At 48.5% G+C, this 23,193-nt stretch overlaps 2 protein-coding genes and 1 non-coding gene across 5 annotated transcripts in view; all 3 read left to right on the top strand.

The window, feature by feature from the left end:
* The first annotated feature begins 13,247 nt into the window (after nucleotides 1-13,247).
* TRNAR-CCU lies at nucleotides 13,248-13,320 on the top strand. Its single transcript has one exon. It is a non-coding gene; the product is annotated as a tRNA-Arg (tRNA).
* A 413-nt stretch (nucleotides 13,321-13,733) lies between these two features.
* On the top strand, nucleotides 13,734-18,019 carry FMC1 (formation of mitochondrial complex V assembly factor 1 homolog). The gene is made up of 2 exons (XM_041002108.1): nucleotides 13,734-13,995; nucleotides 17,657-18,019. The coding sequence occupies exons 1-2, from the start codon at nucleotides 13,858-13,860 to the stop codon at nucleotides 17,858-17,860; spliced, it is 342 nt and encodes a 113-aa protein (XP_040858042.1). The 5' UTR covers nucleotides 13,734-13,857; the 3' UTR covers nucleotides 17,861-18,019.
* Nucleotides 18,020-21,455: 3,436 nt separating this feature from the next.
* Nucleotides 21,456-23,193, top strand: part of LOC121170791 (putative RNA-binding protein Luc7-like 2) — a 40,751-nt gene continuing 39,013 nt past the window's right edge. For 2 of the 3 annotated variants that reach the window (XM_041002103.1, XM_041002099.1), the window contains exon 1: nucleotides 21,456-21,876. In XM_041002103.1, the coding sequence (XP_040858037.1) occupies nucleotides 21,816-21,876 (61 nt within the window). In that variant the 5' untranslated portion in view covers nucleotides 21,456-21,815. The remainder of the gene's footprint in view (nucleotides 21,877-23,193) is intronic. The other variant, XM_041002098.1, reaches the window with a different exon arrangement.

Here is a 23,193-nt window from a genome sequence, read left to right as displayed (position 1 = left end):
TAACATGAAAATAAAACTTTAAATGATCAAGATGGCCATATGTTAAATGACAGCAATCATGTGGGGGGGGTCATGTGTAGAAAAACACATAAAACGTACACACCCAAAGGGATAATGTACATGGTTATATCTTTATAAGTGTCTGTATTTTTGCTGAACCAGGGTCATAGGCCTTTCTCTTAGGAAATAAATAAGGTGCATTTGGGACTTGAAGTGAGAGAGAAGAACATGGAGAAGAACCTCACCTTGTTTCATCACTGAAAGCAGAGGAAAATTGATTTTTTTTTTTTACATCAAATCCTAGAAGGTCCAAAATTTGAATTTGGCTCGAAGGGAAATACAGCCATGGACTATATGACTTAAAGAAAAAAAAGTTAAGATATACTACTTTGGAAAAATAAAAACCACATGGGTCTACAATGAGTGCAAAGCAAATCTTCCCTCCCGTGATCCTTTTGCAACATACGTTTAACATGGCTATCCACTCTACTGCACCTAACATTTTTTCAATTACCTTGGAATTCATTCCGTATCAGTACGTGGAGGACTGTCTTGGGCTTTTTAAAAGCTGTAGTGATGTTAGTGGTGGGTATTTAAGTTACTGTCACAAGTAAAACCACAATATATTTTTTAAAATGCTGAGTCAGAAGTTCATTTTGGCCTGGACAGTAAATGGTCAGTTCTCTAGACTAGAAAGTCAGTGTGTGGACTTAGACCTTGCCTTCTGCATACTGGGAAACTTCAAAACATACATGGAAAATGAAAAGACTTAAGTTTACTGTGGTGCAAAAAGGAGTTGAATGATCAACAGGTTGTATGTGTGTGTGTTTGTGTTTGTGGAGTACTTTGGAGATCTTACGCCTGGCTTTCAAAATTCCTTTGCATTAAAAGAAAAAGGGGTTTTTTTGTTTGTTTCATTTTACACAGTTTAAAACTCATATATAAAGATTTGAAAAATACTGGAGAAAATTGGCTTTTTATTCACAAAGTTCCCAAAATTTCCAGTAAGGGCAAGAGAGCTGATGCTGGGTGCGCCCTAGCTTGGGGTGGGGGGACAATGCACACTCGGACAGGATCAGGCTGCTCACACGCAGGTGTCCCCCGAGGCCGAGCATCTTGACCTCGCCAGCAGTCGTGTCCCATCGGTGTGCACCTGACATGGCTTGTTTGGTTTGTTTTTGTTTTCTGTCTGTAATTCCCTCTTCCACGTCCCTCTGTGTGTGTGCCTCCAGCATTTCCCCACCGTCCTCTAGTCAGGGGTCAGAGTGTGAAGCAGAGATTGCCGCTAGACTTGAGTTCCCGAGAGCCCTTGGTGAAGCCATGTCACTGGAGACATTTCCCTCATCTCTGCATGGACGATGCCCCGCGGCAGGTGTGTGTGAGTCAGAGACCAGGTTTGGAAAGCACCTAGAACAGTGCCTAGCACATAATGAGACCTAGTCAATGGCTGCTGGCAAGCTCTCTCTCCTCCATCTTTGCTGCTTGAATTTAGGCTTCCTCTTGCCCCTGTTCCTCCTTGTTTTCCAAACTAAGAGCCACAGTAGTTCTAAAACCCAGGTGTAATTCATGCTTGATGTACAGGCATGATCCAACACCACTTAGAATTCCTTCATCACAAATGTCAGAAACCGTGACTTAAAAAACAAAGACAATCTTTTGGCTCATATAGCTTACTAGCTTTTAGGTAACACTGGTGTAGGGAGAAAGCTTTATCCAGTTAGTATACATCACTAAATGCAGCTCTCTGTCTCCAATCTACCATAACAAGTATCCACCCAAGGGTAGCCTTCCCACCCCTACCACCCACTCCCTACTGCTGCCTGCACAGCCTCAGGCTCTCTCTTCATGACTGAATAGCTGCCACAGTTGCAAACTACATGTGCACATGTATGGTCTATAATTTCTTCCACCCTGAGTGTGAAATGGCACATTGACACTGGCTCTGATTCATAGCATCTTGTCATCACTTAGTCCTCCCTTTATACATTTGGTTCTTTCTCTGCTACTTCCCATGCTGCTCATCCTGTAGGTACCCGCTCTTTTTTTATTTGTACCCCTTTTTGTGCTCATCCTTCTAGAAGAAGTAGTGCTGTTTTGTGTAAATAAGATTTTAGTTGATACAATGATCTGGTGCCATAGATTGCGCTGTTTCCTGCCTTCCTTAGCATTGCCCATGTTGCACCATGTCCGCCTTGTCTGTTCTTTCTGCTGCATAGTGTTAATAGGTGTGCATCCCCCCATGTTGTATGTCCCTGTCTGCCTAGTTGGGGATACCTAAGCTGTCTTTAATTCTGTATCACCACCAGTAAGGCTGTGGTTGTTCTTTTTGTGAGTTGTTTGTCTACCTACTTTGTTCATTAATTTATGTTTCTATCCTTTTGGTGAAAATTATCGTAAGATATGCTAGGTATTTTACACCTGTTTTTAAATCACTTAATGTATTAAAAGGGGAAGACAGAGCTCTCCTATCCTGTGATGTACTCCCCAAATGACAACAGCCAGGGAGCCAGATGCCTTCTAGGAAGGTGGCAGGAATTCAGACCAAATCATCACATTACCTCCCAGGATCTACACTATCAGGAAATTGGAGTCAGGGCCTGAGCCTGGGATCAGAGCAGGACACTCCAGTATGGGATGCCCGTAATCTAACTGATGACTTCACTAGGCCCAGAGCCCATGCCTGCAGCCGTCTTGGAACTTTGTTCTTGGCAGCCTTTATCACACTGAAATCCTTGCTTTCTCACAGAGCTACTTTTTGTCTTATGTTTGTTTTTGTCTTATGTTTGTGTGTTTGAGGGAGGGGAGTGTTTAGGAGACTTCCCCACACTTACACCACACATCTCCTGCATGTTCTTCTGTTAGCTTTGTAGTTTGGCCTCTCATTTGGCCATCGCACCCATCTGTTGGCCATCTTTATTTTTCTTCCTCTGTTGAGGCAGTTTCCCCATCACTAGCTAGTGAACTGGTAACTTGCCCATTCATGGGAAGCACTGTTTTTGTCACGTTACACTCTTAGAAACGAAGGGGCTATTGCTGTACTCCCTCCTGCTCCATTGTTGCTCCTTTAATTGCAATACCAACAACCTGCTGTGTTTCCATCACTTGTAGGCTTAGGTATACTCACACATCTACTGAAGGGAGTCTCTTTTTGCCCTTCCATTTTGACTCCGTTAGAGTGGCTTTTTATTCTCCCATGTAAATATTAAGATAAAAGCCCCAACTTGCATGAAAATGATCTGTTTCAAATATGGATTAGGATTGATTCTCCGTAGTGTGAGTTAGGAAGAACAACAGAAATCTCACTAAATTGCCCCGCTTGTGGTCCATCTCTCCATGTGTTAAGATCTTAGCTTTTTTTTTTTTGTCCTTTAATAAAGCTTTTAGAATATCTCTCTAAAGATCTTGTTCATCAGTTGATTTCCAGATACTTGTTGCTTCCAATAATGGAGACTTATTCTCTGTTGTAATGGTGTACTATTCTCTAGGACTGGCTTAACATTGCTGGTATTAAGCACTAAGATTGATTCTTGAAGTTGATTTTATATCCAACAATTCTGCTGAACTCTGAATAGCTCTTCTGTTTATTTTGTTAACTTTTCAGTGGATATGCTCATAGCATCTACACTTTGATCTCTCCAAGGCTGTCACTTATTAAAATAAACTTTTTACTTATATTTGTTTTATTTGAAAGGGGAAAAAATAAATGGATTGATCTTGAATGTACTTGTTCATTCCCCATATGCCAGCAACAGCTAAGGCAGGGCCAAACCAGAATGGGAGCCTGAGATCCATCTGGGCCTTGCACATGCTGGTAGAAACCCACCTACTTTAGCTACCGTCGGAGGCTGGAAAACAAGCAGGGGAACGGGGACTCCACATAGGCACCTTGATGTGGGGTGCCAACATCCCCAACAGCAGCGTGAACCCCTGTGCCAAATGCCTGTCTCGCTTGCGCTTCTTATCATGTTCTTTCCTGGAATACTAAACTGGTCCTTCAGCGTAGGCTAACCACTTTGTTGGAAGTGGCACCTTTGCTCCTTATCAGGGGAAATAAGTATGATGCTTTTTCTACATTATTGGTACACAATAGAAAACTTGAGTCTTATTTGCTGGGAATGTTGTTTGTATGTCTTGGTTGAATTAGTTCAAGTGGTCTTCAAATGATCTTCCTCTAATACTCACAATATGTGCAACATTAGTAGGAAATTTTGCTATAATTTTTTATTGTAATTGCTAGGATTTGTTTCTCTGTTTATTTGCTGTATTGTATATATGTATGTGTGTGTGTGTATGCATATATTTTATTTAGTTTTGCCGTTCCTTACTAGTTTTTCAAACATAATTGCTATTGAGTACATTCATATTCATTATGATTTTATCTTTTTCCTAAAATCTTTATCTTTTGTTCATATAATTTCCTTCTGCTTTTCTTTATGATGTATTTGCTGTCTAGTATTAAATTTTATATTCTGGACGTGTGTATCTCTAGAAATATCCCATTGAATGGATGTGTCAGTTCGCCTTTTTATCAGCAAACAGATCCTTGGGCTGTTTGCACTTTTTGTCTAATTATGGTTAGTGTTCTTGTTTCCATTTGTGTATGAATTCTTGTGGGGAGTATGTTTGGATTTCTCTTGGGTGTATACCTAGGAGAGATCTGCAAGATCTTAGCATAAGTATGTTTCCTTTTGGAGGGAACCACCACATTCTTTCCCAAAGCAGTAAAGCCATTTCACGTTCTCTTGGACAGGTGGCAAGTCTCCAGTTCTTTGCATGTTCACCATCCCCACCCTGCGTTGCTTTATTCTACCTGTCCTTTCTCCTTGGCAGAAAGTGGGATCTCCTCTCTTTGATTTACATTTCTGTAATAACTAATGGTATTGGGACAGCTTTTTTATTTTTATCTTCATTGTTATTTTAAAGATTTACACTTTTTTATTTGAAAGGCAGAGTTAGAAGGGAAGACAAGGAGAGGTCGCCCACTCACTGGTTCCCTCCCCAAATGGCTGCCATGGCCAGAACTAGGCCAGTTTGAAGCCAGGGGCTGCTTCTGGTTCTCTCATGTGGGTGCAGGTACCCAAGGACTTGGACCATCCTCTGCTGCTTTACCAAGCCCATAACAGAGACCTGGATCACAAGTCGAGCAGCCAGGGTTCAGCACCAAGACTAATTCTTGCAAGCTCCAGAATGCCCTATAGATTCCAGTTCATGACCTGGAAGAAACTCCTGGCTCTTGGCTCCTGGCTTCAGATCAGCTTAGCTCTGACCGTTGCGACCATTTGGAGAGTGAACGCGAACAGAAGATGTCTCTGTCTCTCCTTTTCTCCATAAATGTGATCTGCCTTGCCAATAAAAATAAATTAAAAAAAAATATATATATATATATTTTAAAAAGTGGTAGGCAGGCAGGCAGGTAAAGTAGGAAGGGAGGGAGGGAGGGAGGACCTAAGGCCTGGAATGTCTGGAAGTGTTGCTTCCTCACATCTAGATGATTGGCCAGATAAAATTTTAAAGAGTTTTCTTTCACCAGTTTCTATCACTTAGAAATACAACTTAATTGCTCTTCCCCACGCCCAAATCTCTTTTAAGATCAATGTCAATGTCTTTCTTTGGACTGTGTTCCTTCTGCCAAGATTTTTGGAATTCTTTGTCTTTGATGTTCTTACATTTCATTATAATTTTGTCAAAGTATAGTTTTTTTCTTTATCTTTTGTTCTGCATGAGACTTTTGACATAGGCTCTTTTTTTTTTTTTAAGATTTTTTTTTTTTTTTTTCCGAAAGCCAGATTTACAGAGAGAGAAGGAGAAACAGAAAGGTCTTCCATCCACTGATGAACTTCCCCAAATGGCTGCAATGACCAGAGCTGGGCCAGTCTGAAGCTAGGAGCCAGGAGGCTCTCACCTGGGTGTAGGGTTCCAAGAACTTAGACCATCCTCTTATGCTTTCCCAGGCCATAAGCAGGGAAATGGATCAGAACGGGAGCATCTCAGACTCAAACCAGCACCCATAGGGACATTGGTGCCACAAGAGGCAAATTAGCCGATCATGCCATGGCATTGGTCCCAACTTGGAATTCTCTTTAAGTGGAAAATTTCTCACTTATTCGTCTTTTTCTCTCTTCCTGGGAGACTTGTGTTGTACAGTGCTGACACACTTGTATCACTTGTGTTCTCCCTATGTCTTCTCTTTTTGCCTAAAGATGATTTATTATTATTATTATTATTATTATTATTATTTCTATTTGAAAGGCACAGTAACGGGGAGGGAGAGTAAGAAGAAGAAGAAAGAAAGACAAACAACAAACACTTCCATTTGCTGGTTCACTCAGAGGGTGTTCACAGTGTCCCAGGCTGTCCTAGGCTGAATCAGAAGGCAGGAACTCCATCCAGGACCCCACAGGAGGGGCAGGATCCAAGTACTTAGGTCATAGTCTGGTGTCTTCTCAGGTGCAGTGGCAGGGAAGTGGATCGGAAATGGAACAGCTAAGACTCAGACTGGTGCTCAGATGCAGTGTCGGCTTCCCAGGCTGTGACTTAACTTGCCACAACACAAGCCCCATATTTTCTATGTGTATCAAATAATTTTGAATTTTCTTTATTCTCCTCATCACTTCCCAGTGTCATCCAGAAAAATTCCTTCAGCTGATCTAGACCGTAATCCATTTTACAGCTCCTCCAACAACATCCACTCTTGTTTTTATCTAACCTGTTGGATTTGTTCGACTGTTAATCTCTCTTATACCTCATATTTCGATTTCATTCAGTAAAACTTCTTGTTCCTTCATGACTGCCCTCTTCTCTCTCAGGATTCTGGTAATCTTATTTTAGAGTCTTACTTGGTCTTGTTCCATTCTGGTTTGTCTAGCACAGTTTGTTCAATTCATTGTCTTTTTCTGTGATTATGCTCTTGAGATACGTAGTTATTTTAACCTGTGAACTTGATTTTCCCCAGGGCTCGTCAGCTTTCAGAGCTGATGATTTCTGCAAAAGGTTAAGGTCCAGGCTGCAGTCTGTGTGCTGGGAGCACCAATGACCTTTCCCAGAGCAAAGCGCCAGGCAGCAAAATCAAACCTTGAGTCAGTCTGTGGAGCTGCTTGGGCACATTGTCATGTTCTACTAGCCTGTGTTCATGGTGGCTTATTTCTGTTTGTGTTTGGTGGGTTGTTATTCTAAATCCCTGCCTGTTGGAATCTTCACATGGAGCCTACATTTAAAATATGTCCTTCCAAAGAGTATTGGAGTCTTCAAGTTACTGCCAACCCTCACCCACTTCAGACAGGATTCATTGCAGCCGCAAATCAAAGCAAATTGCAGCCACAAAGCAATAAGTTTATTACTGATGGCTGAGAACTTCTGTAAGAGAGGCCACCTACCCAAAGATTCAGTTGAGACAGAAAAGTCTTATTGCCAAGGTCAGAAGTTTTACTTTCACTCCCAGGCATGAGGTGGCTCTGTGGGGTTGGCACTGCACCACAGCCTGTGGTGTGACCTCCCACCGTGGTGATTGGCAGCCTTCTGCCCTCTGCTGGCAGCTCAGTCAAGCTGTCAGCAAGCATTTTTGTATGTTCTGAGATTTCACCCAACACTTTAAGGTATTCTTTATTGAGAGAGATTTTGCTACACTGTTAATTATCAGTGTCAAAAACAACATGTGTTTTGTTTTAAAATAATAGTGAACATGAATAGGCAATACTTGCACATTAACTGTGCCTTCACACAGCCCAGTCCGTAAGTCCAAGTGTCCCCAGTGCCACCTGCGGTACAGTGAGTGTCCTGATGCAAGAGCAGTTGTTCCCCAAGGAGGAAGTGGTAATGATGTCATTTCACTGACTAAACTGGGACTCTTTCTGTGTCAGTTTCACCAGAGACCCCAAAGGCTGAGAACAAAACCATAGGTGCCAAGTTCTTCCACAGTCTAAAGGGAGGAGGAGCTAGCTCATCCTTGCAGCCCATGCTAAGAGATGGTGAAACCCATAGTGCCAGCTCCGTGTTGGGAAGGAGTGGCTTGGCATCTGCAGCGGGGCTGTGTCGGAGTGTGTGCCAGAATCTCCCTGGAAGCGCTTGTCCATGTGCTGGCCGTCTCCCCTTCTCGCCAGGGAGGATGGGAGGGAGAGGCTCTCTCTTCCTCTCGTTCCAAGCGAGGGGCTCCGCCTACGGACCATGCTGGCACTGAACATCTCCCAAAGTCTGGGAGGACCAGGGGACAGTATCTGACTTGCTCCAGATATGCTTGAAGACAGGCACAATTGCCCCACTCTCCAACCCCAGGAGCTGACAGAGGTGGACCAAGGCTGCCTATCCTTCCAGAGCCCCAGGGGTCTGGTGCAGTCATTTTAAGAAGGCTTACCAAGAGGGATGGGATGACCTCTCTGAAGCAGGGAACCACCAGAAGCTCAGGGGCTGGGCTGGAAGCCACGCATCTGTCTGGAGGAGGTCTGCCCTTGTGGGATCGGCTGGTGAGAGAGCTTCAGTGGCGGATGAAGTCTCAGAAACACCTGCAACAGTTCGGAGAGCAGGACAGGAACATCAGTGGCCAGCCCTGCTCCTCCAGTGACACTGGGCGCCTGCCTCCCCCTGCCTCCACAGAGAGCAGGCCCAGAACTGCACCTGGCAAGTGGGGGAGACGGGACTGCAAGAACCAGAAACGATGCTGACCCAGACCCATTCTCCTCAAAACACTCAGGCTGGAACAGGGGCGATGACTTGTCAAATTGTGTTAGGACACTGGACAGGACTAGGAATACCTTGAAAAAGAGGCTCTTCTTTAAGTAATTACAGTATGATAAAAACCCTTGAACTTGTGTTGCCTGAAAGCAATTGGAAAAGCTGTCAGTTTTCTGCGGGCCAGGAAAGGACCTGTCATCACAACCGATTTGTAGGGACACTTGAGGGAACATGAAAGTTGCCTTCATCAGGTTGCTCGCTCAGTGAAAGGTTGCATGAGAGAACAGCTCAGGCTGCTGCTGCTCCCAAGCCCTCACAGCCCACTTGGCTGCCAGTCTGGCAATATGGAGAAGTGGAGGTGAACATGGGAATTTTAATGTGATGCAAGCTGGGCATGTTTCAAACCAAAGATAACTGCCCTGCCATGTCTTGGACAAGTGATGTGGGCCAGCCCTAACTTCAAGCAGGAGAGGAAGCAGTTCCCCGAGCAAGTACCTGCTAGCACACTGAGAAGGAACCCCTGGCTATCTGGTCACATGTGGCAGGTGCAGCTTGCTTGTTCACAGTTACACTTATCTGCTGTTTCTAGGCTATAGATGTTACCAGTGAAGCCAACTTGATTCAAAGTAAGACCTTTGAATAATGGTGATACTGCACAGTGGGAAGTGGCCATTAACACCTCATATATCAGAGCTGCCAAATATGAAGGTGTTTGGATTTTCTGCATTCCTGGTGTGCAGATCTTTCCTTTGTGGGCTAGAGGGTGCTGCTGCAGAGTGTTTCTGGCGCTTTTTTTTCCCACATCCCTCTGTGCTGTTCTGAACTGCAGAGGAACTAGAATGGAAGAAGCAGCAGCGTTTCCCAAACTCCCTTGCCTTCACGGCTCTTCAAGACAGAATGATGTGCTGCCAGCGTGCTCTTGCAGGTGGGAAGGAAGAAGTTGAGTTCCTCTGTGTAACACCTAGCAAATGTGGAAGTGGGGCCTGGCAGCCCTGCTCCCATTACATTGGAGCTGTCAGAGTGCCAGAGTGGCCACAGCTGCCAGCCTCCTGTGCTCAGAGTGCACATGTATAGAGGTGGCAAGCTACGCCTGGCTCCCAGATCCCGCAACCCTTCTCAAAGTGTTGAGAGCATCTAAGTGCCCTGTACTCAGTTCCTCTCTGATGAAAGGCCTGTGATGGTTTCCTGTATGCTTACTGGGCCCTGCCTAGCTGACATGTTGAAAGATATGAACATGCTTCATAGGTCTCTTCAGTTAAAAGTGTTTTTTCTTTAGCTATCAGTGACACATGAATTTCATGGTATGAAGAGAGAAATTTGAAAATGGATGTTTCGAAATCGTTATCACTATGTGATTTTGTTGCCTGAACTAAAGTGTTACAGATTTTTTTTCATAATAATGGAACATATTGAGTTACATTGTTTTAAATAAACTGTTCTTTACTGAAATTACAATTTTTTACTGTTAATAAATAAAATATTTTCAAAGCATTGTTTAGTTCCTTTTCAAAAAATTCCTTGATTTGTACTTTGTGCATGTTTTATGATGTATGTACTAAATTGGTGGAGTGATAAATGTCTATAAATTTAAAATAAATAAAAGATATATAGGGCACAAGATTTTTACTGATATGGATACACACTCAAAAAAAATTGGCAGTTATATTTCAGAGCACACAGCTACAGCAATGAAAGTTATGCCAGTACATGCATGCACCTCTTTCATGGGAACTAACATGTTCTGTGATCGCAGAGAGAAAGATTAGCACCTACAAGGTCTGCCCCCATAGTTTCATTGGGCATACAAAACTCGTCCAATCCACACACAGCTTCAAGGATGGGATAAAGGTGACCAAGGGGGATGCAGATAGGGTCTCCCTTGTGAACAATCTGGCCATTGCCCTGCCCCATAAATATGCTGATGCCTCAGCTCACTGGGATGTGTGCTCACCTGTCACCTTGTCACTAGGGACCTCCTTGAACATGTTCACCAGGGCCCAGCCCCCAGCCCTGGCTTTCAATTTAATTCCCACCCCCCACCCATAGCACATGTCACCATTGGACACACTAGTTCATTGCTTTATTAGCTGTCTTTCCTAGCATCTAGACTTATGCCTGGCTCATAGCAGGTGCTCAGTAAAATTGAATAGTAAAATATTTGCTTTCCCAACTGCCCTTGAAGCCACGGCATGTGACCCAGGCCATGCCAATTAGACATTCCTGCCATGGAATGTGATTCTTGGGTACTGATGTAAATGTATTCTGGCACAGCAATGTAAACAAGCCAGCCCCAGCAGGTGTGGATGTCCGTACAGTCCATGCCCAGTGGCCCTGGATCAGTGTTGCAAGCTGTGGTGACTGTGCCTGTAATATTTTCACTTTACCAGATTTATCGTAGGATTTGGGGAGAACTTCTTGCTGCATGGCTTCGAAACTTGGTTTCTAATCTGACTAGAAAATTTGAATAGCATGTAACATTTTTGAAAAATATTTATTTTTATTGAAAAGTCGGATTTACAGTGAAGAGAGAAAGATCTTCCATCCACTGGTTCACTCCCCAACTGGCCGCAATGGCCGGGGCTGAGCTGATTTGAACCCAGGAGCTGGGAACTTCTTTTGGGTCTCCACTTGGATGCAGGGTTCCTTGGCAGCAGCAGGCTGGGTTTTTGTTTCATCTTTTATTATTATTAATGTTGTCTACATAGTTGAGAGGAATGCACATCCATGTGGGCCTTTGGAGGGTCTAGAGTAGAGAAAGGTTGGTGGGACAAATATTTTAATGTTTTTTTCCTATGTATCCCACAGGGGAGGAAGGGGAGAGGGCCACTCCCACTTCAGCACTTAGGGATAGCGGGTGTTCCTTTAATGACGCCTGAGAGACCCCTAGCTGGGGAAGAGTGTTCCAAGGGTGTTACTTGAGCGCATGTGATGGTTCTGAGCTGTCCATCTCATTGCCCCCAGGGTCAGTAAAACTTCAGGGTCTACTGATTGATCACGTCCACGTTACTGCCTCCACAGACCCAGACACTTGCCTCAAAGCTGGCCAGGAGAGCCACCTATCTTGTTCTGCTTTCCATCTTCTGAGAAGGTACTGGGTATCTCCTGCTAGCCTAGATGCGCTCGTTGTCATGTCCCCTTTGTCAATCTGGGCATGCTGTCCACTGCACAGGCATCAGAAACTGAGGTAGAGTCCTGATACATGCACTCCAAAGTCAGACCACGCTGTGGCCTGGGTTTGAGTTCAGCAGGGAATCCCACAGAAATCTCACCTGGGGGCCGGGCATGGTAGCGTATTGGCTAAAGTCCTCACCTTGCATGCGCCAGGATCCCATCTGGGTACAGGTTCTAATCCCAGCAACCCTGCTTCCCATCCAGCTCCCTGCTTGTGGCCTGGGAAAGCAGTTGAGATGTCCCAAAGCCTTGGGACCCTGCACACACATGGAAGAGCCGGAAGAAGGTCCTGACTTCAGGCTTCAAAATGGACTCGGCTCCAGCCAGTGGGGCCACTTGGAGAGTGAACCAGTGGACAAAAGATCGTTTGCTCCTGTCAATTTGCCTTTCCAATAAAAACTTTTTAAAAAGAAAGGAAATGTTCTTTAAAGCAAAAAAGGCCTCCACTTGCAAAGCCAGCATCCCGTGTGGGTATTGGTTCGAGTCCCAAGTACTGTGTTTCAGATTCAGTTCCCTATGGAGGTACCTGGAAAAGCCAAAGATAGCCCAGTGCTTGGGCCTCTGCGCCCAGATGGGGGCCTGGGATGGAACTGCAAGCTCCTCGTTTGATCTAACAAACTATACTATTAAACAAAAAGATATAGCAAGGGTCTATTTAGGCAAAGTATGCGCTAATGTGTCTCCTGTTAACTGGCCGCCCTCCGACCCCGGGCCCCAATTCGTAATAACCATCAGAGGACTCTGGGGGTTCCTGGGAATGCTGTCACTGGGCCCAGGGGACAAGCCAGTCTCCCCCGCCCGCGGCTCCTCCTGGGCTGCACCTGCTGCCCGGGGGACCGGGCCACGGCTCGGGCATCAGCGCAGGCCAAGGGCGCTGACTCCCACCCTCACTCGTTCACGGCCCACTCGCCCACTCAAAAAGACACGACTCAAAAAGACATTTCCGCCGAGGCCGTGGAAATGCCTTCAGCCTCTCCACCGGAAACAGAAGCTGACCGCCGCGGGCGCCCCCTAACGACCGGCCGGAGCTCAGCCTCACTGCCAAAGCCGCACGACCGGAAGGGGCCGGCCGTTTCCGGTAAGAGCTCGCCGGCGCCGGATCTCCTCCGAGGGCAAGGCTGGAGGGTCGGGACGCTCCGCCGAGTTAGCAGCCCGCCTTTGTGCGCAGGCGCAGGGCTACGTGGTTTGCCAAGCGTGCGCGTGCTCGCGCCGCGCCCGGCCTGTCAGCGCGGCGTCGAGTAGACGCCTCAGCAGCGGTATTGTGGCCTTAGGTTAGATGAACTACAACTCCCAGCATGCTCCCTGCGCCCGCCAGGACTGGGTGTGGTCCAACTGGATAGGGTAGAAGCTCGAATGTGACGTACTAACTATAAAATAATTGAATACGATGCTTCAGCATTCGGCCTACAGAAGCCCCAGTGGCCTAATGGATAAGGCATTGGCCTCCTAAGCCAGGGATTGTGGGTTCGAGTCCCATCTGGGGTGATTTCTTTTTTTGCTGTATTAATTTCCGAAAACGCACCTACATTTTTATCTTCAAGTGTGCGGACCTGTGTGGTTTTCTAGATGTTCGACTTGCTCGCTAGGACTATCGTGCTTCCTCCTAACCGGAGGTCCCTTAAGCTTTTTTTGAAGTCAGCCATTACGATAAACTTTTGTAGCCCTTTTAGAAATCGTTAAGTATGTTCTCGGCGCGTTCCGTACCGAGCCCACAGCCCTGATGTGGGTGGTTCCCCCTGATTCTCGGCGCTCGGCCCTGTAACAGCGTGTTAAAATGATAAACTATAGAAAGGATTTTCCTGCGGCGGTTACCCTCGGCTTTCGTTTGCTTTTCTCAACTCGTTGGGACCCTGCTCGGCGTTCGACTCACATGGCTGCCTCCTTCAGGGAAGGCTGGTCATTGATAGGGGGAGAGCCCGCGGTCTGGGTCGGGCCGTACCACTGCGCGGCCGGAAGAGGGGCGCGCGGAGGGTTGCGCCGGCCGAGGGACGGCCTGGCGCCGCAGGCCCAGAGGACAGGAACATGGCGGCCTTGGGGTCTCCGGCGCGCACGCTGCGAGGCCTTCTGCGGGAGTTACGTTACCTGAACGCGGCCACCGGTCGACCCTATCGCGACACCGCGGCCTATCGGTACCTACTGAAGGCTTTCCGTGCACATCGGGTACGGACGCCGCGGCCCCAAGTTCTCCCCGCCGGGACGGGGACCTAGCATCTTGGCGTTAGCCTTTTGAGGCCGGCCGTCCCCCGAGCCCCCTGTCCGAACCAGACTGACAGGGTTGCTGGTGTAGGACCGGCGAGGAAGCACCGTGGCCCTGGGTCCGTCGTTCCAGTCCCGCGGAGGGGCGGAGCCGTCCAGGGGCATTTCATCGGGTGGTCAGCTGCCCTCGCTGCGACGCCGGGGCAGGGAGCGGGTCGCACTCTCAGGGATAGCTGGCAGGACTTGGGGAAACTGGGAGGCCGACGACTGAGCTGCTGACCGAGGGGGGACTTGTTGGAGAGCAGGGACCGCTGTGTGTGCGTTGGAGCCTTGTGGTAACCTGTGGGGAAGTGGTGCTGCCAGTTACATTAGCTGGGTGCGTGCCATAAATAACAGGACGAATGTGGGAAATCGGTGGGGAAATCCTTGAGCAAATAGTTCCCGTTTTCAGATTGCGCAGTGGGATGCCGGGGTGTTAATATGGGCCTGTAGAACAGCCAGAAGCTGCCTCACCAGGCTGTCGTTTACAGTTACACAGTCCTCACCCATCCACTGCTGCCTTTGGAATTCTGGATCTGGCTGAGGCAGAAAGATGGTGCAGTCTACATCAAACCCAGCAGGTTGGCAAGGCAGCCCAAGCTTTAGGGATTGGAAGCTGCTGTCCTTGATCAAGGAAGGGAAAGGCCGCGTTTCTGAGCGTTGAAAGTTACAATGCAACATCTTAGAACTAAAGGGCACCTAGTTTATATTTGAAAGACGGAATTCAAGAGGGAGAGACGGATCTTGCATCTGCTGGTTACGTGGCCAAATTGGTGCTGTCTGGACGAGGTAGAAGCCAGCAGGCAGAATAACCTCCTGGTCCCCCTAATGGGTCAAAGTACGGGGCTCTCCTTGGCTGCTGGAACAGACTTGAACTGGCACCAGAGGGGACACGTGCGGGAATCGCTGGGGCGGCTTCACCTACTGCGCCGTAACACCAGCCCTTGTATGTTGTTTTAATTTGAGAGGCAGAGTTACATAAAGAGAAGCAGCAGCAGAGGCAGAGAGGTCTTGCATCTGCTGGTTCACAACATGTGCTGGCGACCAGGAGCCCTGAACTCCACTGGGGTCTCCCTGCTGCTGGCGGTCTTCCCGCTCTCCCAGGCGCATGAGCAGGGAGCTGTGAGGAATGCTGAGGCTGGGCGGGGAGCATTGCAAGTGGCCATAAGGCTGGAGTGAGAAGATGCGCTTGATCCTGTCTCTTAAGCCTAATCATGTGAAGGCCTGTACAGTGAAGCTCTTGGGATAAGTAAGTGGCGAAGCGAACGCGGCTGACATGTGCGATCAGTTGGAGTGGAAGTGGGAGTGGGAGTGGGGGGAGGTGGGGAGCCCCATGATGATGCTGCCGGGCAGACAAGTCCCCACCGACAATGGTGTGTGGGTGGAGGAAGCTGTAGTGGGTGGGAGATAGGAATTCAATTCATTGGAAGTGCAGTGGAAAGTCGTGGTAAGATTTTGAAGGCGACGTGATTGTAGTTACATTTGCTGGAGTTTGTCATGGTCCTGGAGAGCAGTGACTGGAATTCACGGTGACAGTTCCAGGAATACCACTGTGTCCATCACCCTTGAGGACAGGAGTAGTTGCTGTTCACTTCTGGCTTGGAGCTAGCTCAGAAATGGCTGATGCATTTTACCGTCCTGTCTCCTGTCGCCGGCCACGGCTGGCATCTCCTCTGGGAGCTGTGGTCACAGCGCTGGCCCTTTCTTGACATCGCCTGCTTCAGGCGCCAGCGATGTCAGGATCACAGTTCTGACAGTGAATGCCTGTGTCACATCCTACAAATTTGGCCTTATCTAAATGAACGAGACCTCTCAGTAATGCTTGGCATTCATCTTTTTTTTTTCATTTTTATTAGAAAGTCAGATATACAGGAGAAAGGAGGAGAGACAGAAAGGAAGATCTTCTGTCCACGGATTCACTCCCCAAGTGACTGCAATGGCTGGAGCTGCACTGATCCGAAGCCAGGAGCCATGACCTTCTTATGGGTCTCCCATGTAGATACAGGGTCCCAAGGTTTTAGCCTGTCTTCGACTGCTGCTTTTCCAGGCCACAAGCAGGGAGCTGATTGGAAAGCAGAGCCACTGGAGTTAGAACTAGCACCCATATAGAATCCCAGAACATACAAGGCAAGGACTTTAGGCATGAGGCTACTGCACTGGGCCCTTTTCAAAATTATTATTTAAGATTTATTTGTTTGAAAGGCAGAGTTAGACACAGAGAGAAATCTATGTGCAGATTCACTCCCATAACGACCAGAGCCAGAAGCCAGGAGCTTCTGGGTCTCCCACATGGGTGTAGGGACCAAACACTTGAGCCATCCTCTGTTGCTTTCCCAGGCCATTAGCAGGGAGCTGGGTCAGAAATGGAGCCACCAGGGCTAGAACTAGTACCCAGAGACGGTGGCATTGCAGATGGGAGCGTAATGTACCATACCAAAACACTGGCCTCTGGACATTAATTTCTCATAAGTTTTCAATTGTTATTATTATTTTTTTTAAAGATTTATTCTTTATTACAAAGTCAGATATACAGCGAGGAGGAGAGACAAAGAGGAAGATCTTCCATCCGATAATTCACTCCCCAAGTGACCACAATGGGCGGTGCTGCACCATTCCGAAGCCGTGAACCAGGAACCTCTTCTGGATCTCCTACACGGGTGCAGGGTCCCAAAGCTTTTGGCTGTCCTCAACTGCTTTCCCAGGCCACAAGCAGGGAGCTGGATGGGTAGTGGAGCTGCTGGGATTAGAACCGGCCCCATATGGGATCCTGGCGCGTTCAAGGCTAGGACTTTAGCCACTAGGCCACGCCGCCGGGCCCAATTTTCAATTATTAATTTTTTTTTCATTACTCAGTTGAAAGAATTACAGAGAGGGGGAGAGAGAGAGATATTCTGTCTACTCATTCACTCTCCAAATGGCTGCAGCTGCCAAGGCTGGGCCCAGCAGAAACCGATAGCTTTATCCGGGTCTCCCAAGTGGACACAGGCGCAGGCATCTGAGCTGTCCTCTGCAGCTCTCCCAGGTGCATTAGCAGGGAAGCACACCGTAATATGAGCAGCTTGAATCAAATCCCGTATAGGATGCTGGCACTGCTGACAGCAGCTTAATGTGCTCTTGATTACTCAGGGTTTTACTGGAACAGGTGAATTCCATTTTTGAACAGCGAACGAGCACCAGTTTACATACAGACATCTGCAGATCTTGGGCTCTCAGAATCTCACCCTGGACATTCTAGACATTCAAGTAGAGAAAGCGGACTCTGGGCAGTCAGAGGCGCTGCGGACCTGAGCCACACTTGGACATGGCTCCCTGGAGCATTCAAGGCAGTGCACCTGTCAGTATCACCCATCTCCGAACACAAACCAGACAACAGTGTACACCTGTGAGAGAACTCGGGAAAAACTGGGATTATGAAAACGATCTCCAAATTTTTGCTCCAAAATAAGCATTTTAATTTCATTTTCGACCAGTGGTTTTGAAGTACCCTCATATATGTGTGTGTCTCCTTTGTGCGATTTGTCTTTCTCGGGAGGCCTGTCCGGGTGGCTGAGGTGTTAATAGAGGGTCTGACTTTGCTGCCCTGTAGGTCACCAGCGAGAAGCTGTGCAGAGCCCAGCACCAGCTTCATTTCCAAGCCGCCACCTACCTGTGCCTCCTGCGCAGCGTCCGGGAACACGTGGCTCTGCACCAGGAGTTCCACGGCAAGGGGGAGCGCTCCGTGGAGGAGTTGGCTGGCCTGGTGGGCCTCAAGTTGCCCCAGCAGCCTGGCGGGAAGGGCTGGGAGCCGTGACCATGGAGATGCTCCCAGGATGCTGCCTTCGAGCATGGATTCAATCACCTCTATCCACATGTTTATTACTATAAAAATAATTTTCTAAAAAAGAAAAAAGATTCTGTAATTTTGTTGACTACTTGGTTCTTGGAATAAACTGGAAAAGGTCTTATCTGAGTATGTTTCACCAGGTTGATGTTCAAGTTTTTTTTTTTTTTTAAAGAGAGGAGGAGAGACCGGAAGATCTTCCATCCCATGGAAGATTCACTCCCCAAGTGTCCAAAATGGCCAGTGCTGCGCTGAAGCCAGGAGTCAGGAACTTCCTCCAGATCTCCCACACAGGTGTAGGGTCCCAAGGTTTTAGACCATCCTCAACTGCTTTCCGAGGCCACAGCAGGGAGCTAGATGGGAAGTAGGGCTGCTGGGATTAGAACCAGCGCCTATATGGGATCCTGGTTCACTCCCCCAATGGTCACAGTGGCTGGAGCTGAGCTGATCAGGAGCCAGGAGCCTCTTCTAGATCTCCTATGCTGGTGCAGGTTACCAAGACTTTGGGCCGTCCTCGACTCCTTTCCCAGGTCACAAGCAGAGAGCTGGATGGGAAGTGGAGCAGCCAGGACACGAACTGGCGCCCATATGGGATCCCAGCTTAGTCTGCTACTCCAAGGGGAGCTCCTCAGTGTAGCTGTTGCTGTGGTGGGTAAGAGAAATTGAGGCTTTCTTTACAGCAATAGCCAATTAATAATGTCCTCAGGTTCCTAATAGAATTAAATTTTCTTTGTAGGAAGATAGCATTATATGCTAAAATTAGGGTTTACATCATTCCCATACATCTTTTTCTCAAATACGTGCTCAGGGGCTTGCGTTATAGTCTAGGGAAGAGGGGCATGTGCTACTGACATCCACATGCACACTGGTTCATATCCTGGCTGCTGCACTTCCCATGTAGCTGCCTGTCTGGCTGGGAAAACAGCAGAGGACGGCCCAAGGCCTTAGGACCCTGTACCTGCGTGGGAACCTAGAGAAAACTGGCTTCAGCCTGGACGAGCCTCTGCTTTCCTCTGTAATTTTACCTTTTAAATAAAACCAATAACCCTTTTAAAAGAATGTTCAGGGCCTGGCATGTTGGCCTAGTGGCTAAAATCCTCACCTCAAACATGCTCGAGTCCCATATGGGTGCCGGTTCTAATCCCAGTAGCCGCGCTTCCCATCCAGCTCCCTGCTTGTGGACTGGGAAAGCAGTGGAGGATGGCCCAAAGCCTTGGGACCCTGCATTGGCATGGGAGACCTGGGAGAAGTTCCAGGCTCCTGATTTCAGATCGGCGCAGCTCCAGCTGTTGCAGCCAGTTGGGGAGTGAATTATCAAATGGAATATCTTCCTCTCTGTCTCTCCTCCTATCTGTATATCTGACTTTGCAGTAAAAATAAATAAATCTTAAAAAAAAATGTTCAGTAATAAAGGTAAGTAGATGCATATATATCCATGGCCACAAACAGAAACCTCCCTAATCACCATGCTAGACTGGAACTGGGACACTAGACCAGATCTTTGCTTTCAAGGGACAAAGAACAGCTAAACTTGGACATTTCATCAAGAAACCAAAAATTATAAGATGTGATCCCGGCACAGTAGCCTAACAGCTAATGTCTGCACCCTGCACGTGCCAGGATCCCATATGGGTGCAGTTATAATCCCAGGTGCTCCACTTCCCATCCAGCTCCCTGCTTGTGGACTGGGAAAGCAGTCGAGGACGGCCCAAAGCCTTGGGACCCTGCACCCGCGTGGGAGACCTGGAAGAAGTTCCAGGCTTCTGGCTTCAGATCGGTGCAGCTCCATCTGTTGCAGCCACTTGGAAATTAAAGCAATAAATGGGAGATCTTCCTATCTTACCTCCTCTTTGTATATCTTTCTAATAAAAATACATCTTTAAAAAAGAAAATCTAAGCTTATGTTGGTGCAGACATTTTAAAAATCCATGTGCAGGGTTTTCATAATTTGCATTTCCCATCTATATCTAAAATAATTCCTCATATAAGCAAGAATGATTATCACACTCAGCTGTGTTTATGTGATGCATTTCAGATGCTAGCAACAAGGAAATTAAGTAAAAGATAATTGTTAAAATCTGTTAACATTTACTGTATTTTTGTGGGTTTTTTTCCTTTACTTTTTTGGAAAGGCAGATATACAAGAGAGGAGGAGACAGAAAGATCTTCCGTCTGATAGTTCACTCCCCCAAGTGACCACAACGGCTGGAGTTGAGCCAGTCCGAAGCCTGGAGCCCTTCAGCTTCTCCCATGTGGGTGCAGGGTCCCAAGGCTTTGGCCACAAGCGGGGAGCTGGATGGGAAGTGGGGCTGTCAGGGTTAGAACCAGCGCCCATATGGGATCCCAGCGTGTGCAAGGAGAGGACTTTAACCACTATGCTATGGCACCGGGCCTGTGTTAGTTTTTCAGGCCATCCCCTACGTTTAGCAGTTCACACAGCTCTTACACATTCATTTGGACTTTTCTATTGTGAATCAGTTTTTAAAGGATGGTATTGCTCGTATTTGCAGTTGTTGGAATTTAGAATTTTCTGAATAACTCAAGGGAAACTTTGTAATCCCCTGATAATTAATTATAAGGGAATGTGACTCTAAAATGTTAGTGTTTGATTCTGTGAATGCATTTTTAAGTCTCAGGATGGTGTAAAAATAACTCTTAGGCAAAAAAGACGTCTATGATTTCCTTGCAACATTCTCGCATGGTCTATCTCACTGTAAAAGTTTAATATCTTATTCCTGAGAAAGTGCTTAAAAACACCATAGAAAGGCTCTGGCCTGGAACGCTGTTCTGGCTTTTTGTCCTCACAATAGCGCTATAATCAGACATGGGGAATCGGATGTTCACTGCTTTCCAACCCCAGGACGCGGCGGGCCGGCCGAGCGGGGGCGGCCACAGGCTTTCCCGTGGCCGGAGGGGTGAGGATAACGCCCTGCGGAACCCCCTCCCGCGTGCTCCCCAAAACACACGCCCGGACGGGGAGTGCTGGCTTCCCGTTAACAGCTTTCGGCTGCCGCTCCCCGACGTCAGCAGTCCAGGCCCGCTCGCGGAGGGGACGAGGCCGCGGGAAGAGCGCGTCTATGGGGTCCGGGCGGGCCCCACGCACACCCGTCAGCCACGCTAACGCCTCAGCTCCCCACACGGCTGGCCGACCGCCGAGGTCTCCACTACTTACTGTCCACTCGGGCTCACTGTGCTAACGGGGCTGGGTGGGGCGGGGCAGGAAGCCTACCGGCCGCCACCGCAGGCCGAGCAGTGGCCATCACCCGACGGCCAGCGTGCGCTTTGGCGCCTTGGGTGGGTGCGGGGTGGGAGTCGGGGGGCGGGGAGATCCGGCTCCAGAATGGCTTCCGAGAGCCTGCCTCTCGCGAGATCTCAGGGCCAGGGGCGGGAGCTGCGCGCGGGCACGCGCCGCAGAGCCGTTAGGGCGGTCCACGTCGCCGGAGGGGCGGGCCGAGCGCACACAGTTGGACGCCCGTTGGTGGAGGCTCCGCGGGAAACGGCCGTGCGCCCAGAGCGTGCGCGCTCCCGGCGCGTCGACGGCGGCGGCGAGCGGCGTCAGAGCTCGGCGGGGGGGGTCGGAGGCTTCTGGCGGGTGGCGGTGTCGGAGGCGAGAGCTTGCTCAGGCCGCGTCGCCGCCGTGTCCCCCCCGAAGCGGACGGAGAGCCAGGGCGCAGCGGGGGGGGAAAGAGACAGGGCTGCCATCTTCCACACGTTCACGTCGTCGTGAGGAGCAGCAGCCCGGACTCTCCCGCAGCCTCCCTCCGGCTCCCTTTCCCGCACGCCTCGAGGCGGCGGCGCCGGCGGCGGCCAGCGAGACAACATCGCACCTTCCCCTGACCCCTTTCCCGCGTTCCCCCCAGACCCCAAGCCCTAGAGGGCCCAGGCAGCGCCCCACCCCCGCCCGTCCGCTCGCTCCGCCGCCGCCATGTCGGCGCAGGCCCAGATGCGCGCAATGCTGGACCAGTTGATGGGCACCTCCCGGGACGGTAAGTCTCAGCCGGAGCCCCGGGGGTGGGGGAGGGGACGGGGACGAGGCCGGGGCCGGCCCCAGGATGGGGGGTTCGGGGGCGCACCTGGGCCCGCGCGTGGGACTGAGGAAGGGGCTCCCAGATTGGTAACACGAGGTCCCCGGCTCCCGTCCCGTCCAATCAGGACCCTGCAGGCGGGCTCGGGGGGTGGTTCCTGTGCGGATTGGCGGGAACTGCTGCCAATGGGGTTGAGGCGGGGCCTGAAGGCAGAAAGGAGAGTTTGTACTGCTGCTGTTGACTTGGCTGGGGTGGCGGAGCCCACGTCTTGTCTTGCGCTAGTCGGGCGGCCCGCTCAGTCGCCCGTCAGGTTCCTGCAGACCACTCCCTCATCTTCACTTCTCCTTGACTTCGGACTCTGGGATCGCCCCCTCGCCGCCGTCCTTCGGGGCCCAGGGCCAAGCTTCTCCACCCCCTTTGACTAACCCCGTCCTGGAGATGCTCCTTCGAGCTGCCCCACACCAACAGCTATTTTGATGGGAGATCTGACCCAAACCATGTTTCTTGAAATGGGTGTATTTGGCCCCATTTTCTAAGGGGATTGGCCGGGGGGGCGCTGTTATGGCACGTTCTTTGGAGATCACCATTTTGTTAAAAGACAATTTAATAGAGGCTTTGTTCATTAAATATTTACGTATTTTGCATGTGCTCCATGTAGAACCATTTATAAAATTTGGCCCCAGTGAAGAAAGAGCTTTTTAATCACTTAGAAGGTTAGAATCTGTATAGAAACCCACAAATGCCGGGTAGTCTTTGTCATAAAGAGAATCGCAAGTGACGAATTGTGATTGCTTTGGTCATAATTAGTATGCACAGTCAGTGATACGGAGGGGTGTAGGTAGGGACCTTCAGGAGCAAAGCAAAACCCTGGCTGTTTTTAATAGGCTGCTTGTTTAGGCAAATAGTGCGTTTTCCAAGTGCTTTTTCCTCGGAATTTAAATTGCTTGAGTTAAAAGACAGTTCATTAGCAGTCATTCTTATAATTTACTTGAGTACTTTGCAGCACGATGTATGAATAGTTAATTGTATTCAAATTGCTAGTTAATTGTATTCAAATTGCTAACATTTCAGTGGTTACAGTTCAGCTTTTAGCAGACACCTCCTTAGTATGGGCGTTGTAGCTTCTGATGCCAAACTACTTGTGATTGTGTAATGTAGAGGGAAAGATTGGAATAAAATGAGGTTTTTGATTAGTAAAGCCTTAAAAGTTAATAAATTAAAATTCCACCAGGAAAAACTTTTAATCATTTTTAATATTGAGGTGAGAAGTGTTACTTT

The sequence above is a fragment of the Ochotona curzoniae genome, unplaced genomic scaffold, assembly GCF_017591425.1.
Source record: "Ochotona curzoniae isolate NIBS_2020 unplaced genomic scaffold, NIBS_Ocur_1.0 scaffold_2476, whole genome shotgun sequence".
NCBI classification, from domain to species: domain Eukaryota; kingdom Metazoa; phylum Chordata; class Mammalia; order Lagomorpha; family Ochotonidae; genus Ochotona; species Ochotona curzoniae.
This window is presented reverse-complemented; position numbering and strand designations above follow the sequence as displayed.